Below are 15,631 nucleotides of genomic sequence, written 5' to 3'. Positions count from 1 at the left end.
CTTGAGCCCAGGAGTTGGAGGTTGCTGTGAGCGTGATGCCATGGCACTCTACCCAGGGGGATAGCTTGAGGCTCTGTCTCAAAAAAAAAAAAAAATCCTAAAATCCAAGAAAATAGAAATGTGAGAAGCTCACAAAACTAGACTAGCCCAAGTACTGTGGTATCTATCAAAGACAAGGCACATTAGGAACCAGCCCAAATAGTTTTCAGGTTTCTCTCTCTTGTCTCCTTTGGTATACAGCACATCTGACTCATTCTTGACCCCTAGAACCATTCACTCTACCTTGTCCTTGTCCATGACAACACTGGCCACAGGTCCAAATGCCTGGAAATACTCAGAGAGCTGAGCAGAATCTACATCCCTAGGAAAGCCACTAACAAACACACTTCGAAGTCCCTGGGCCTTTCTTGCAGCTCGTAGTTCTACCAGGTGCCGGTGCTTTCGTCCTCCTAAATGGGCATCCAGACTGGGTCCTGCAAAAAAACAAGTGTGAGACAAAAACATCCAAATCACTCTTTAGTGTGCCTGCCTTTGCTCTTTGCATGCCTAAATCCTACTGATCATTCCAAGTCACAGAAGGGTGACTTTTGCAGCCATCGTTGTTGTTTGGCGGGCCCGGGCTGGGATTCGAACCCGCCACCTTAGGTGTATGTGGCTGGCGCCTTAGCCGCTTGAGCCACAGGCGCCGAGCCAAGAAGGGTGACTTTTGAATAAACAAAGTCCTGGTTCCTTTCATCTTCCTTTTTTTTTTTGTTGAGACAGAGTCTTACTCTGTCACCTTCAGTAGAGTGCCATGGCTTCATAGCTCACAACAACTTCAAACTCTTAAGCTCAAGCGATTCTCTTGCCTCAGCCTCCCAAGTAACTGGGACTACAGGCGCCCACCACAACGCCCAGCTATTTTTAGAGGAAGGGTCTCACTCTTGCTTAAGCTGGTCTAGAACCTGTGAGCTCAGGCAATCCACATGCCTTGGCCTCCCAGAGTGCTAGGATAACAGGCGTGATCCACCTCACTGGGCCCATCTTCCTCTCTTGTCCATCTGTCTAGATCATCCATTCTGTAAGTGGTTCCCAGAAGAATTGGCTATACTACAAGTATTTCTTACACCATATGTATGTGCTAAGTAGAGCAGTATGAGAAGTGCAAATAAATTAACAGGTAATTTTTCCAGGTCATTTACAGAAGAACTAAATGAATCAGAACTCTGGACTATTCCTCATAAATCATCTCTGGCTATGGTAGAGTGATTTCAGGACCTGAAATCGTACTACCCAAGTTCAAATTCCAGCTCCGTCAAGCTGTGTGAGATTTTGGCCAAGTTACTTAACTTCTCTGTCTATGCAACAATTTCCTCAGATATAAAATGGTGAGAATAATAGTACCTACCACATGCCCATTATTCACATACAGTACTTAATAGAGACTCTGGTACATGGAAAATGTGGAAAAACTAGACGTTGTTATTATTTTTATTACAAGTCAGCTATTTTATGTCACCAAGTAAATGTGGGACCAAGAAAGATGCCTGGGTTTCTAGCTTGCCCTACTGGGAAATAATGGTAGTGCCATTCACAGAGAAAAACAAGAATGGAAGACCATTTAGGGAAGATTATGATTCCAGACTTCAGAAGTGGAATTTCAGGATTCATTGAGCTCCTTTCCTCATCACACAAGGACCTTGTCTACTTTTCCAAACCCACCTTCTGCCTGTTTCTCACTGGCACCTTATGCTCCGTTCCTGCCCCTTATTTCACCCATCCCTGCGTTTGGGTAGGTCCTCTGTAGGGCTTCCCTAACTTAATAATTATACCGCCTTCTCCGTAGTCCCACAGCTCTCCAAACCTATCTGTAAAACACTGAAACACTGTCTCAACATTTAGATAGCGAGCTCCTTCATCTCCGAACCCCCTCCCCCACCCTAAAGACCAGCAAAATACTGGGCACAGAGAAGATGTCCAAAAGACGATGGCTGAAGAGGAAACAGAATAATGAAATTTTCGTAGTGAAGATTTCCTGTACTGGGAAGGATGGGTGTAATAAGTTGGGGCTTTCCCCACTCTCCAATTCCTCGGACGTGCGGAGTGAAAACGGAGGTATGTGACCTTACCAATCCACTTGACAGGATCTATAGCCCTAACGTTCGCTAGGGCCATTAAACGAAAGCCCGAACCACCCCCCTCACTAGCCACCGCTTACGGTTGGCTGTCGTAACGTGACAGAGGCAGCAGCGGAAACCCCCACGCGGCAGTGATTCGACATCTGAATCCAGCGCCGCCATAGCTACTCTCCAGTACCGAGAAAATACAACCACCGCCTTCACCGCCGGAACTCACTCCTCCAAATTGCAACGTGCCGGGAAGCAACTTCCGCCAGTCCGACAGGAAGTGACGTAAGTCGGCCAATGGCGCTCTCCACTAGAAACTGAGGTTTTTCGACTCCAGGTTCAGTTTCTAACCCACTCGTTTTAGGAAAAGCCGCCCAATCGCTTCTCCGCCTTTTGGCTAAGATCAAGTGTAGGAAAAGCCACCCATCTACGAAGCTTATCCACATTCAGTAAGCCGATTGGTGTGCTCGGAGCTGTTCAGGCGTTGATTGGCCCAAAGAATCATGAATATTCATAAAGCAGCCCCAAAGTAGACAAGGTCCTTGTATGATGGGTGGCAGCTCCCAGCTTCTCCTAGCCAGCTGGTCGCGTTCCTGCTGCGCTTTCCTTCACCCGGCAATGGAGGCCTGGGCGCTGCACCCTGCGCCCTATATTTACTAGAGGGCGGTGGACGGCTTTCGATCCTTTGCTCCACGGAAACCAGGGCTGTCCCTGGACTCTCAACTACTCTAGGATGTTACTCTCTTCCTTTGCCCCCTGCCTCATCTTCTAAACTGGTGCTCGGTGACCGCTTCCTATCCCTGGTTGGAGAGCTCTGCCCCCGCCGGGCACCTTCTAAACTCCTGGAGGCCTCGGCCAGATAGTTGCGGTGCCGGTGAGGCAGACTCATTCCGCGGTAGTGGGACAGCGTGGTGTACTTAGTAGGCATCAGAACCACCTGCCCGCTTCGAGCCAGTGCAAGGGAACCTACTACGATGGCAACTGAATGAAGACATTTGTAGAGATCACGGTGAAACTCTCCCTTTTTCCCTTGGTTGGTTCGCTGAAAGAGCAACTCACAATTAATAAGAGAAAGTTGGGTTTTTTGCCAAATACCATGCGCATGGGGAGAACCAAAAGAATGATTCCCCCATGTCTCAATGATTGTCAGATACCTTTCTGATTGTGAACGGCCTTTAATTCAAAATATTCTTTTTTTCTTTTTTTGAGACAGCCTCAAGATGCCGCCCTGGGTAGAATGCCGTGGCATCACAGCTCACAGCAACCTCCAACTCTTGGGCTTAAGCGATTCTCTTGCTTCAGCCTCCCAAGTAGCTGGGACTACAGGCACCCACCACAACACCCAGCTGTTTTTTTCTTGCAGTTGTCATTGTTTTAGCTGGCCCAGGCAGGGTTCCTACCCACCAGCCTCAGTGTTATGTGGCTGGCACCCTACCAACTGAGCTACAGGCACTGCCCAAAATATTATGTTAAGTAGTCATATTTGGGGGTAAAATTTCCTTAACTCCTTCACATTGGACAGAGAAAGTGCTGCCGCCCCCATACTGATACAGTGTTCAGTTCCTTCCCATACCACCAAGGTGTAAGCTCAGGACAGGGAGTACAAAAGGTGGGAGCCTCTAGGCATAGGGACTGTCAGATGGAGCTTAGCAGCTCATACTGCTACCAACCCATAGCTTCTAGTTATGCAAAAAGCAGTAGACCTGAGTCAGACATACTAAGATCTCTAATCTCAGCAAGTCAGAACGGAAGAAAAAAAAAAAAAAGAACTTAAGACTGTTCCCCATCTGTAAAGGAAGTACCCAAAGGGCTGAGTGTCTTGGTTCACACTTGTAATCAGAACACTCTTGAGACCAAAGCAGAAGGATCACTTGAGCTCAGGAATTTGCTTTTGCCAAGAGCTATGATCCCACTTCAGCCTGGGCAACAGAGTGAGACTCTGTCTCTAAAAAAATTAAAATGAAATTTAAAAAATAAAAGGAAGTACCCAAGGAACACATAGTAGGACTGAACTTTTCCTCTCTCCTAAGGTGTTCTTATTGGGTGCCAACTCAGGAATCTAATCTCTGTCTCCCAAATTTAAACATGACAGAAAGGAAATGGCACTATAGTGGACCCAGGTAGCAAGGCAAGTGCTGAGGCTGGCTGGCCTTGGGGATCCTGAAGCAACAGCATATAAATACACTATAGAGCTAGGTGGTTAAGATCCTACCATGACCGGGCACTGCCTGTGGCTCAGTGAGTAGGGTGCCAACCCCATATACCAAGGGTGGCAGGTTTGAACCCAGCCCCAGCCAAACTGCAACAAAAAATAGCTGGGTATTTGTGGTTGTGGAGGTGCCTATAGTCCCAGCTACTTGGGAGGCTGAGGCAAGAAAATTGCCTAAGCCCAAGAGCTGGAGGTTGCTGTGAGCTATGACTATGACACCATGGCAACAAGTGAGACTCTGCGTCTTACAAAAAAAAAAAAAAAAGAAAGATCCTACTATGATCTTCCCACACACAAACACTGAGGTGAGCTACATCTTACCCTGGCTGCCAGCAACTTTCAGAATCCCCTTATGAAAAGGGAAAGGGGAATAACAGGAAGAAACAACCTAACGCCTCCTTCCTATAGAAGGCGGCCACTAGCCATCTGGGGAGACAACTCATCCTAAGTCCTTGGAATGAATCTAGGCCAAGATGGTGCTTGGGTTTCAGCACCACTGGAAAATAAGGGACAGTTTGGATCTCACAAGACTGCTGCCTTGTCCAGGACGAATCTCATAAAGCTGTTCCCAGGGCAAGCACCATCTGTACCTCCTTTGTTGTTCTTTATTTTCCCTCTCAAAGATACCCTCAACACACACACACACACACACCCCCATGGCAGAGAACAGCTGAGCCAGAAGAAGCTGAAGAAAACAGCTTTTTATTTGTTACTATAAGAACCAATTACAGAATCCAAGGTTAAAAAAACGGACAAAAGATCTTTATTTCTGAGAACTGGCGTACAAAAGGCGGAGGGAAGGAGAGAGTGAGCATGGCCTGGGGCTGATGCCAGCTTAGAGGCCTCAAACTCCAATTAGGAAAGTCCGGACACCGGACAGAAAGAGATACCCCCAATTAGGAAAAAAAAAAAAAAAAGATAGACATGGCAGTGCACGCCCCCCTCCCCCAAACAGGTACTACCACCTGATATCTGTTTACTCTTCCCCCAACCCCTTTCACAAAGGGAGGCAAAATTTTTAAAAAATTAAAAAACCCTCCCCCCCAAACTGTCTGAGACAACTGTGGGTCCTACCCCTCAAAACAGGCTAGGTTTCCACATGGGCCAAGTTCCTGCAGTCTGCCCTCCATCACCAAGCATGGAGAGGCATGGGAAAGGGAACAAGTCTCAAGGTGGTAACACCAGAGGGCGCCCAACCCCTCCAGGGACACACTCAATTGCTCCCTCCCTCCCTCACTTCTCACTCCCTTTGATGCTAAAGGGAAGGAAGGTTTGGGTGCCCTGGGCACCCACCCTCTACCTTTCTGCCTGCCTCCCTTCCCCATAGATGCTCAATCCTCTAGAACAATGGGCTCATTGGTGCTGGCAGGATGCGAAGGTGGAGGTAAAGGGACTGAGGGCCGCACTGCTATCAGCGTTGGCTTCACCTTCAGTGGCAAGTTGGGCCTGCGGGCAGCTCGCCTCATTTCCAGGTGGGTCAGGGCCTTCCGTAGGGCCCTAGCGGAAAGGAACAAGAAAAGAGAAAAGGCTTAGAGCCTAGAAAATGCTAAGACCCACATGTGAAATCCCACATACCACAGTGCAATTCTGCCTTCTAGTCCATTCTTTTCCAGCATCCTCAACCTGCACCTATGGCTTTCCTGGACCTGGATTCTTTTTTTTTTTTAGTCTTGTGTTGCCACGGAGTCATAGCTCACAGCAACCTCAAACTCTTAGGCTCACCCTCTTTTTTTTGAGACAGAGCCTCAAGCTGTCCCCCTGGGTAGAGTGCCATGGCATCACAGCTCACAGCAACCTCCATCTCCTGGGCTTAAGCAATTCTCTTGCCTCAGTCTCCCAAGTAGCTGGGACCACAGGCGCCCGCCACAACGCCCAGCTATCTTTTGGTTGCTGCCATCATTGTTGTTTTGGCGGGCCCAGGCTGGATTCGAACCCGTCACCTTAGGTGTACACGGCTGGCACCTTAGCCACTTGAGCCACAGGTGCCGCATAGGCTCACCCTCTTAAGCAGCTTGGAAATACAGGTGCCCAACAATGCCCAGCTAGTTTTTCTATTTTTAGTAGAGACGTGGTCTCGCTCTTGTTCAAGCTGGTCTCAAACTCCTAAACTCAGGCAATCCACCTACCCCAGTCTCCCAAAGTGCTAGGATAACAGGTGTGAGCCACTTGTGCCCAGCCCCTGGAGCTAGTCTTCCTCAGATACTCCTATTTCCCATATTCAGCAACCTAGACTGGCAACCTCTTGGCCCCTCCCATAGTCGACTCCCTACCTGGTATCTTTTGTGGCCACAAACACCACAGGATTGGGGGCATCAGCTGGGTTTAGTTTTTGACGCTTGGCTGCTGGCTGTGAACTTGAACGAATCCCTGAGGCTAGAGGCCTTCCATTGGCAGAGAAAGGAACTCCTGCCATCTGGAAAAGGGTAAGGCAGCACAATGAAGGAGGGGCCCTCTCAGACTCCTTCCAGAAACAGAAGCCTACCCAAGTCAGCGTGGCTCACCCCAGTCTGTCAACTCACAGTCTCATAGGCCCGTTTCACCATAATGCCCCCCAGTGCCCGGTTCTGGGTCAGCTGGTTTCTGTTGATCGGTGTCTTGGTACCCCGAGGTGTTTTTGGTTTTAGAGGTGCCTGGGCTACTGCCAAGGGAAAAAAAACAAAAAACAAGTAGGGAACTTTGTTTTTTCCTTCCCTATGCAGTTTGTCTTGCTTGTTTCCATCTCTTTTCTTTTTGGCATTCCCAAAAGTAGTGATGGGGGAAGGATCTGGCCAGTAATAACCAGTATTTCAAAAATTGTAAGACTGTGGTCTTATCAAATCAGTATGGTTATACTGGGTAAGGATAAAACACTATTAATCCACAAAAATACAGTTTGTTAGACTAAATCCATGAGGACTCACAGGAAAGAAAATAGCAAGAAAAAAAAATAGGACAGAAAAGACTGGGAGATTGACACCACCCTTGCTGGTTCCCCACCTCAGATCCACAGTCTTAATTCCCCATACCATACCCAGATCTTTCACAATAGTTGCCAGGGGCAGTCGCACCAGAGGGTGAATCTTCAATGGAGTTTTAGCAGCCTTAGGAAGGCGAATGGAGCCTAGAAAACAAGCATGAACGTTTCTGAAGGAGGCCTGGTGCGGTGACTCACACCTGTAATCCTAGCACTCTGGGAGGCTGAGGCAGGTGGATTGCCTGAGCTCACAGGTTCCAGACCAGCCTGAGCCAGAGCAAGACCTCATCTCTAAAAAATAGCCAGGCGTTGTGGAGGGCACCTGTAGTCCCAGCTACTTGGGAAGCTGAGCCCAAGAGTTTGAGGTTGCTGTGAACTATGACACAATGGAACTCTACTGAGGGTGACAAAGTGAGACTATCTCAAAAAAAAAAAAAAAAAAGCTTCAGAAGGGACTTCACTATAAAGGCCTCTTCTGGGGCCAGGATTCACATCTAATCTCTTTAAAGAACCCCTGTGGTAGGCTGGGCGCGGTGGCTCATGCCTGTAATCCTAGCACTTTGGGAGGCCAAGGCAGGTATGACTGCCCTCAGCTCACAGGTTTGAGACCAGCCTGAGCAAGAGGGAGACCCCACCTCTAAAAATAGCCAGGAGTTGAGGCAGGCATCTGTAGTCCCGGCTACTTGGGAGGTTGAGGCAAGAGGATCACTTGAGCCCAAGAGTTGGAGGTTGCTGAGAACTATGATATCACTGCACTCTACAGAGTGACAAAATGAATAAAACAATAAAACAAATTTTAAAAACTAAAAAAATAGTATCTGTTCTTATCAGTTTAGTATCTGATACATCCTTTATCTGAGGACATATACATTAAATGGATTTTTGGAGCAGGGAGGTGGAGTAGGAGCTTGCTCCATCCACTCCACCCATTGACCTGGTATTGCAGTACTTCCAGGAACAGTACACCCCTTTGGGGAAAAGAAAACATTAAAAAATAAATAAGGGCGGTGCCTGTGGCTCAAGGAGTAGAGTGCCGGCCCCATATACTGGAGGTAGCAGGTTCAAACCCGGCCCCTGCAAAAAAGTAAATAAATACAATTTAAAAAATAAACAAATAAATAATAAATAGGGGCAGCGCCTGTGGCTCAAAGGAGTAGGGCACTGGCCCCATATGCTGGAGGTGGTGGGTTCAAACCCAGCCTCGGCCAAAAACTGTGAGGAAAAAAAGGAAAGAAAGAAAGAGAAAGAATGAACCCTTGTGGCCTACTTCCCTACCATCATTAAACATCCAGAGAATCACTGGTCTCTCTGGCCAGAGCAACCTTGAACCCACCCCCACCAACCCTACCACTCCAGGCCCTTACACTCTGCCTTAATGGCATTGGCATTTATAGGGGCATAAGGTCGTCGGGCAGCCCTCCTTGGTTGTAATAGGTCCCTGCACATTCGTCTGGCAAGACGGGTCAGCTTCGTGGTCTGAAGCAGAAAGGTTTGCCTGTTCTTAGCCAGTAGCTTGGCCCGGTTGGCACTGGTTGTATAGGGAGAGAGACTTTGGGCTTCAGGTCTAGACAAATGACCTCTTGAGTGTGGCTCCTAGAGGAAGGACATAGGAAAAAGAGCATTGCTCAGCACTGAGGCTCCTTTTCTTCCATTCCCTGCAGAGAACAATTTGTTCCTGTCTATTCTCTCTACTGCTGCCCAGAAACCTGTCTGGGTTCCCAACCAGTATCAAGCAACACCCCATGACCATCGAACCATTGTCATAAAAGGAATTAGGTACTCTGCTGCCCTTTACCTAAAAGCTTGCATCATATACTTAAAACTCTCCCCTGAATGACCCCCACTGGTCCTTACTGTAGTGCCACGAGCAGCCCCCTCAAGCTGGGTTGGAGTCTTCAGTCCCCCATACTTTTTCCAGTAGATCCAACAAGAAGCACAGAGACGGCACTGCATGTTGGGTGGGCCCCAGGCATACCACTGGGCAGACTGTGTGGCTACAGGAGTGTGGAGATGAGGAGGAGAGAGGGAGGAAACAGAAACATGCTAACTGAGCCTCTCAGGTTCTTTAGCCAAAGCAGACCTCCCACCCATCTCCAGCATCTCCATCTCTCTCTGGGACTCACTGTGGCAGCTCTCGCAAGTCAGGCCCTTCTGAAATCCAGCCCCATTCATGCCAGGTTTTGAACCCACAGAAATTATCTGGTTAGGGTTTGGCTTAGTGCTAATAGAGGAGGAGAAAAGAAGCCAGAAACTGGTCAAGAAAATATATCAATTTCTACCGTGTCTCTATAATTTGACCCTGCCTCCCCTGCCCATCCCCAATCACTGAGGAAGGCACAGATTAGAGGAAAAAATGAAAACATGCCAGTCTCCCCTAACCACAACACTTACTAGGTAGGGATGTAGACCTGTTTCAGTTTGCTGTCCGCTTCAGCAGCTTTCAATCTTTTCTGCAGGAAGGAAAAAAGAAAGAGAAGAATCAGAGCATCACAACAGGGAGAAAGTCATCAACTTCAAAGGCAGAGGTGAGCAGATGACCTCTGGTCCAGCCTCCCCAGTCCAGATGATACCTGCTGAATATACCGGTCTGTGGTTTTCCACATGTAATAAAACTGGACTATGCTGGCAAGTGACTTCCAGGGTAGCTAAGGAGAGCAGAAGAAAGAATGATGAGCTGACAACTGACCCCAGGTCCTGATTCCCTCACTTGCCGTCTCTACCACCTCTCCTAGCCTGAGCCACTTACAAAATCCTGGCGAATATCATTGAAATCCTTCCCGTACTTCTCTAGGGCCTCCTCAAATAGCATGGCTTCTGAGGCAGACCATTCTTCCATCTCATCACGACACAGTACTGGGCCTCCCTGAGGCACCAGGGTTGACATGGCCTTAGCCAGGTCATAGCCATTCCTTTGCAAGGTATCCATTGCATGAAACTACAAGAAAGCAGAGAACAATATTGAGGACCTCAGCACAACCCCCCAACACTGCTCTTTAAACACTCCTACTCCTTCAAAGACACCCTCCTCTCCTGTGCCCAGGCTCTTCAGATCTCCACAAAGCTCAGCCTGCCCAACTACCCACCAACTTCTGCTTACCAGGGTAATGTCTCGGGAGGCAGCTGCTGCACTCATGTGCAAGCTTGGCTGCCGAATGGAGCTGCTGCAATCTAGAGCTCTCGCAAAGGTCCCCACAGCTCTAAGAGAAAAAATTAGAAGTCAAGAGGGAAAGAAGGGCGGCGCCTGTGGCTCAAAGGAGTAAGGTGCTGGCCCCACATACCAGAGGTGGTGGGTTCAAACCCAGCCCCGGCCAAAAACTGCAAAAAAACAAAGAAAGAGGGAAAGAAGAAGAAAGCCTAAATGGACTGAGGAACTAAACCAGAGGAGAAAGAAGAAAAACATTCATGCCAAAATAAATAAATAAAATCCACCTCTAAAAATGGGCAGGACTCAGAACTATGTCCATACCAACCCCAGCCCACCTTCCCCATCCACCCACCCCTCACCGAGCCACCACGAGAAACTGATCAATCTGCCGGTCTGTGAGAGGGTTGTCTGGGTCCCACACCTTCATCTCCATCTTCTGTTGGTTCCGATTATCAGATTCTCCTGGGGAATGGAGCAACGGCATCAACATGGAGAGGGCAGGGGAAAATAACTGGTGTCTTATCTATCACTCACAATAGCACTTTCTTCTTCCTCTTCTGCTGGGATTCTGTCTGCTACCTCAGCTCTCAGACTTCTCTTCCCAACTGTGCCCATGTGCCCCTTTCAGGTTCACAACAGAAAGCTTTGTAGACTGCGTACCAGGGCATGCCTTTTCATGGAGACTATGATGTTAAGGTGCCCCTTGGAATAAGATAACCCAGTAACCATATACTCTGTCCTGTCGCTTACCCTCTGCCAGGCGATCTGGGATCTCAGCTTGATATTTGCAACCAACTCTGATCTCCCCCTGATCAGCTAGAAGTGTCTTCTGTACAGGGTCAAACACCAGTGAGTAAAAAAAGCAGTCCTGGAGGTGGGGAGAAAGAAGATAAGCAGGGCAGCAATCCACGGAGGCAGGGAACAGTGGGGTGTATCTGGAGTTCCCTAGACAGGCAACCTGTCAACCCTGTACCTCATCACTATTCTACTTTCCTCTTGCCAACACCCACTCCCTTTCCTCTTCTCCCAACACCTTCTCACCTCCTTTTCCAGGTACTGGCTCAAGATATCTGTCTCATTCAGTAGGGTCACACTGCATTTCCCCCTAGAGGAGACAGGTCAGAAAACCCTGGGTGAGCCGCTCTTTTTGTCCTCACAGCCATCTCTAACACACCACCCACTCCTCTCCATCTTCTACTTAAGTGCACACAGGCCATGCTGGGCCCCACCATCCTGTACCGTATGTGGGTGGCTGGTAAGGATTCAAATTGCCGAGAAAGAAAAAGCTCCCGGTGTTTCAGTTGATGTCGCTGTTGCTCCGACACCCCTGGCTGCTTTGATTCTTCCTCAAACTCCCCTGGGAGATTAGGAAGAAACCAAGTCAGATGCTAATCCAAAAAGACGCAACCTTGGAAACAACTGAAGGAAGGCTTCCTATCTCAGCTGTTTTCTCACATTTCCCCAGCATCTGCCGTCTACGCACTTACTCTACCAGTTTTCTCTCTTAGCCAATGAATGCCCAACTCTCTTAGGAAAGAATCACCAATACTCTTAGGGAAGAATTGCTGAGAGTACAAAGAATGTCTTAGAAATACATCCCAAACCCAGCTGCCAATGCTCAGACACCACTCATAAAGCCCAGACCATGTCCAGGTCAGACTCCGCAAGTCATCACATTTGCCTCTTTTTAGCTAAACCAGCCTGAAGTCCAGGAACCCAGAAAGATGAAAAACTATCACATAAAGTTTGTGTTTACCAGTTCCTCTTTTCAGATTTCAAGAGACTGTTTGCTCTGAAACATCACATGAATCTCTATCCCCCATTTTCTACTTGGGTAGTAATTGTTTGTAGGGCTTTCAAGGACAGCACCTCTCAAGCTAGTGCCAAAGCCTTTCTGCCCAAGGAGCTGCAGTATGCCTCAAAACCTGGTGGAAGGGGTTAACCTGGCTGGGAGCCAACCGAAGTGGGCGGGGGCAAAAAAGCCTCAGGCCCAGGCTCACTGGTGCATTGTTCCCAACCTCAGGGAGAAGGGGTGGGGGAGGGTGCAATAGGCTCCGCCCCCAGTGCTCCGGAAACCCTGTACTAAGGCAAGAGGGACCACACCTCCAACACCCTTTCTGATTGGATAAGGACAAGGTCAGCCCCTGCCAGATGGGGATTGAAACCCCAAAGGGCTAGGGAACTTGGTAAGCTCGGCTCCTCCTTAACCCTTTGTGTCCAAAGCAGCCTGAAAAAAGGAAAATAATTTAGTAAGGAAGAACAAGAGGAAAGGAAAAGAAACCCAAAGCAGGAAGGGAAAAAGCAGGTAAGGAAACTGAAGGGAAAAAAAAACATTTTTAAAGAAGATAATAGCTTAAAGAGAAGGATGATAAAGAAAAAGTAAAAGGGAAAGATAGACCTGGCCTGGTGGCTCACGCCTGTAATTCTAACACTCTGGGAGGCCATGGAGCGGGGGTGGATTGCCTGAACTCACAAGTTTGATACTAGCCTGAGTCAGAACGAGACCTCATCTCTAAAAAATAGCTGCCTGTTGTTGCCGGTGACAACTACAAAAAAAAAAAAAAAAAAAAAAAAAGGACAGGTGCTGTGGCAGGTGCCTGTAATCCCAGCTACTTGGGAGGCTGAGGCAAGAGAATCACTTCAGCCCAGGAGACGGAGGTTGCCATGAACTGTGATGCCACAACGCTCTGCCAAGGGTGACAAAGTGAGACTGTGTCTCAAAAAGAAAGAAAAGTGGAAGATTACAAATGGAGGGGAAAATAAGAGCGGTGAGAAAGAAGTGCAAGAAAACTTTCCTGCCATCTCCTAGCTTCCTATTTTCTCCCTTGAATGTATTCTCACCACATGATTGATTACAAAAGCCACCTGCCTCCCTGTTATGCAGACTCTTATGACAATCTCTTCAACTTCACCTTCAGTCACTATCCACTGTCCAAATGTATCCAAAACTATCCCACTTTAGAGAACCATCCTGTTTCTCTAAAGCTCTTGCTCATCCCCTACGTAAATGCTATTATCATCTCTCTCATACACACATACAAACCATATTCTGCCTTTCCTTATGGTCTCTCCACCTTGCTTCCAAACTCAACATGTAAAAACAGGCCTCCCTCCATAAACCAGGCATTTCCCACCCCAAAACTCACACCCCTGCCTTGGGCCTACTACAAAGAGAAACATCTGCAGGGACATGCCCAGAGCTAAGGTCTTGGGGAGCAGAAGTGGGGGCGAAGACACTCACTAGCATTACTATCAGCCAGGTTGTTGAGGCTACTAGAAATGTCCCTTCGCCGGAAAAGACAGACAACCTTTGCCTCCACATTTCCATTAGCAGTCTGAGGGAAGGAAAAAAGTAGCAGTGAAAATTGGTCATTTGACAGTGGCAATTCACAGAGACTAACAACAATGAATAAGTTTCTAAGGGACGTTCAGTAGAAAAGGTCCAAGTCTTTGAGTAAAGACTTACAGACCTCTAAATCCCTTTCCTTTGTTCACTTGGACAGACAGTAAAGTTCCCACTGAGCTATCCATAGCTTTTCCTAAATACATCAAATGAATGAATGAATATGAATGGGTACTTAGAATAGGGTCTTCTCTTCCACCTGGTTAGAAACCTCTGAAGAAAGAAAGGGGAGGGGTAGGTATTTTGTTCCACTCACCTTGTTGAGCTCCTCAATCCGTCTAACCAGGTAAGGATTGCTGGAGGAGTTCTCAAAATAGACGTAATCTGTGGCGGGTGGGGGAAGAATCGGGAAGATCAGAGAAAATGACAAAGCTACAGCACCAGAGTAGGAGAAAAAAAGTCAGCCTGAGTGGAGGAAAAGGGGATAAGGGTCCAAGCAGGGAGGACGCTGAAATGTGGAAGTGGAGAAACTAAGAGCAAATGAGGACGTCTTATCCGGCCGCAGTTTGTTATAAAATCAAATCTTTCACTCAAAAGTGAGCCTGAAGAAAAGACAAGATGCAGGGGTTCACCCCTGCAGTCTCCACAACTCAGCATTGAGTTGCACCCTAGTCTCTGAGAAGTGAGCAATTGTTCACTCCAGCGCAGGGCCCCCTCCTTCGAGAACTGAGGCGCACAATAACGTCCGAGGGGAGAAAACCTCCGGGCGGCTCCCCGGCAGAGTGGCAAAGCCGCCGCTCCGGCCCCTCGCGCCCCCTCCCTACCCTGTCATCTCCTTCAGAAACCAGTTTCCCAAATCCATTCCCCATCGTGAGGGCCTGCGACGCAGCCCTGAGAGTGTCGTCGGGGCTCCCCGCAGCCTTTCCGGGAGTCTCGGCGCCCGGCCGCGTCGCCGTCCCCGCACCTTCGCTCCCCGTGCTCCCGGTTCCGGTTCCGGTCCGCGCTCCGGTCCACGCCACCCCAGACAAGGTTCCCCGTGCCACCGGGTGCCAAGCCTCTCCTCGCCGGTCCCGACCCCAACCTCTCCTGCCCTGGGCCCAGTACCCCTGTGCCCGGTACTCACCCCCCACCCGGTACATGTTGGCCGCCATGGTCGTTCCCGCCGCTGCCTCCGGCCGCACAAAAGGGTCCGGGAGGCTCGCGGGGACAGGGCTCCGCTCGAGGCAAAGCACCAAGCGCGGGGCTGGCGCTTTGCAAGAGTCTCGATGGGACTCGCGCAACCAGCACCTCCGCTGCCTCAGCCGTCGCGGTTCATCCCGGCCCGCGCTGTTTCCGCCGCTGCTACCGCCTCACGCCCGGGACGCTGAGGCCAGCGCCGGTCCACTCGGCTTCTTCCGGAACGAGCTCGGCTCCTGCGGGACTAGACCCAGGCTCTAGCTGCCCCAGCCTTCGGCGAATCCCCCCAGACGTTAGGCTCTGCCGGCCGCTGGGAAGCCTTGCCGGGCCCGCCTAGGGGTTCGCCTCCTTCCGGAACACCTTCGGCCGATCGGTAGAACAAGGCCCAGTGCTCGGCTCAGGTCGGAGAGCGAGACCCCACAGATCGGCTATTTCCGGAAGAAATTCGGCTTCTTTCGGCCAACCGCGGCCGGGCGCTCGGTTATTTCCGTTGCAGCTCGGCCCTTCCCCCGAGGGCGGGAGAGGAGTTGGGTTTAACTCTGTGCACTCTGAAGCCTTGCGTCTCTGCCTGCAGCCTAGAAAGACTAGCGTGCTTTAGCGCCTCACGGGTTTATTTGCAAGCGACTTTGCTTGTTATTTGCATGAATGGTTTATGCTTCCTTAACCTTTCCGTTCTCTTTTCCTTCATTCCCCACCCCTC

At 49.3% G+C, this 15,631-nt stretch overlaps 2 protein-coding genes and 1 non-coding gene across 3 annotated transcripts in view; 1 reads left to right on the top strand and 2 right to left on the bottom strand.

The window, feature by feature from the left end:
* TUT1 (terminal uridylyl transferase 1, U6 snRNA-specific) overlaps positions 1–2,409 on the bottom strand; it is a 17,722-nt gene extending 15,313 nt beyond the window's left edge. Inside the window, exons 1-2 of the mRNA XM_003798784.3 lie at positions 2,198–2,409; positions 283–473 (exon numbers count right to left, since the gene is read on the bottom strand). Of these exons, the coding sequence (XP_003798832.1) occupies positions 283–473; positions 2,198–2,279 (273 nt within the window). The 5' untranslated portion in view covers positions 2,280–2,409. The remainder of the gene's footprint in view (positions 1–282; positions 474–2,197) is intronic.
* Positions 2,410–4,995: 2,586 nt separating this feature from the next.
* On the bottom strand, positions 4,996–15,602 carry MTA2 (metastasis associated 1 family member 2). Its single transcript, XM_003798725.3, has 18 exons — positions 14,879–15,602; positions 14,072–14,139; positions 13,654–13,747; positions 11,652–11,769; positions 11,454–11,517; positions 11,163–11,280; positions 10,772–10,874; positions 10,365–10,464; positions 10,014–10,202; positions 9,838–9,912; positions 9,659–9,717; positions 9,391–9,488; positions 9,122–9,261; positions 8,632–8,860; positions 7,325–7,414; positions 6,834–6,952; positions 6,585–6,727; positions 4,996–5,811 (listed from the first exon to the last, which is right to left on the bottom strand). The coding sequence occupies exons 1-18, from the start codon at positions 14,904–14,906 to the stop codon at positions 5,646–5,648; spliced, it is 2,001 nt and encodes a 666-aa protein (XP_003798773.1). The 5' UTR covers positions 14,907–15,602; the 3' UTR covers positions 4,996–5,645.
* On the top strand, positions 8,057–8,238 carry LOC111728100. Its single transcript, XR_002775495.1, has one exon. It is a non-coding gene; the product is annotated as a U2 spliceosomal RNA (small nuclear RNA).
* Positions 15,603–15,631: the final 29 nt, after the last annotated feature.

Source organism: Otolemur garnettii, unplaced genomic scaffold (genome assembly GCF_000181295.1).
Source record: "Otolemur garnettii isolate 467f Iridium unplaced genomic scaffold, OtoGar3 scaffold00140, whole genome shotgun sequence".
NCBI lineage: Eukaryota > Metazoa > Chordata > Mammalia > Primates > Galagidae > Otolemur > Otolemur garnettii.
Note: the sequence above shows the minus strand (reverse complement) of the source record. Positions and strands in the feature narration are given on the sequence as shown.

Excerpts from the sequence above, each read along its gene's own strand:
- MTA2 (XM_003798725.3), bottom strand. The coding sequence starts at position 14,906 with ATGGCGGCCAACATGTACCGGGTGGGGG. Across the intron at positions 13,748-14,071 it reads GGATTGAGGAGCTCAACAAG|ACTGCTAATGGAAATGTGGA; the intron begins GTGAGTGGAACA and ends TCCTTCCCTCAG. Across the intron at positions 9,913-10,013 it reads ATGATATTCGCCAGGATTTT|CTACCCTGGAAGTCACTTGC; the intron begins GTAAGTGGCTCA and ends TGCTCTCCTTAG.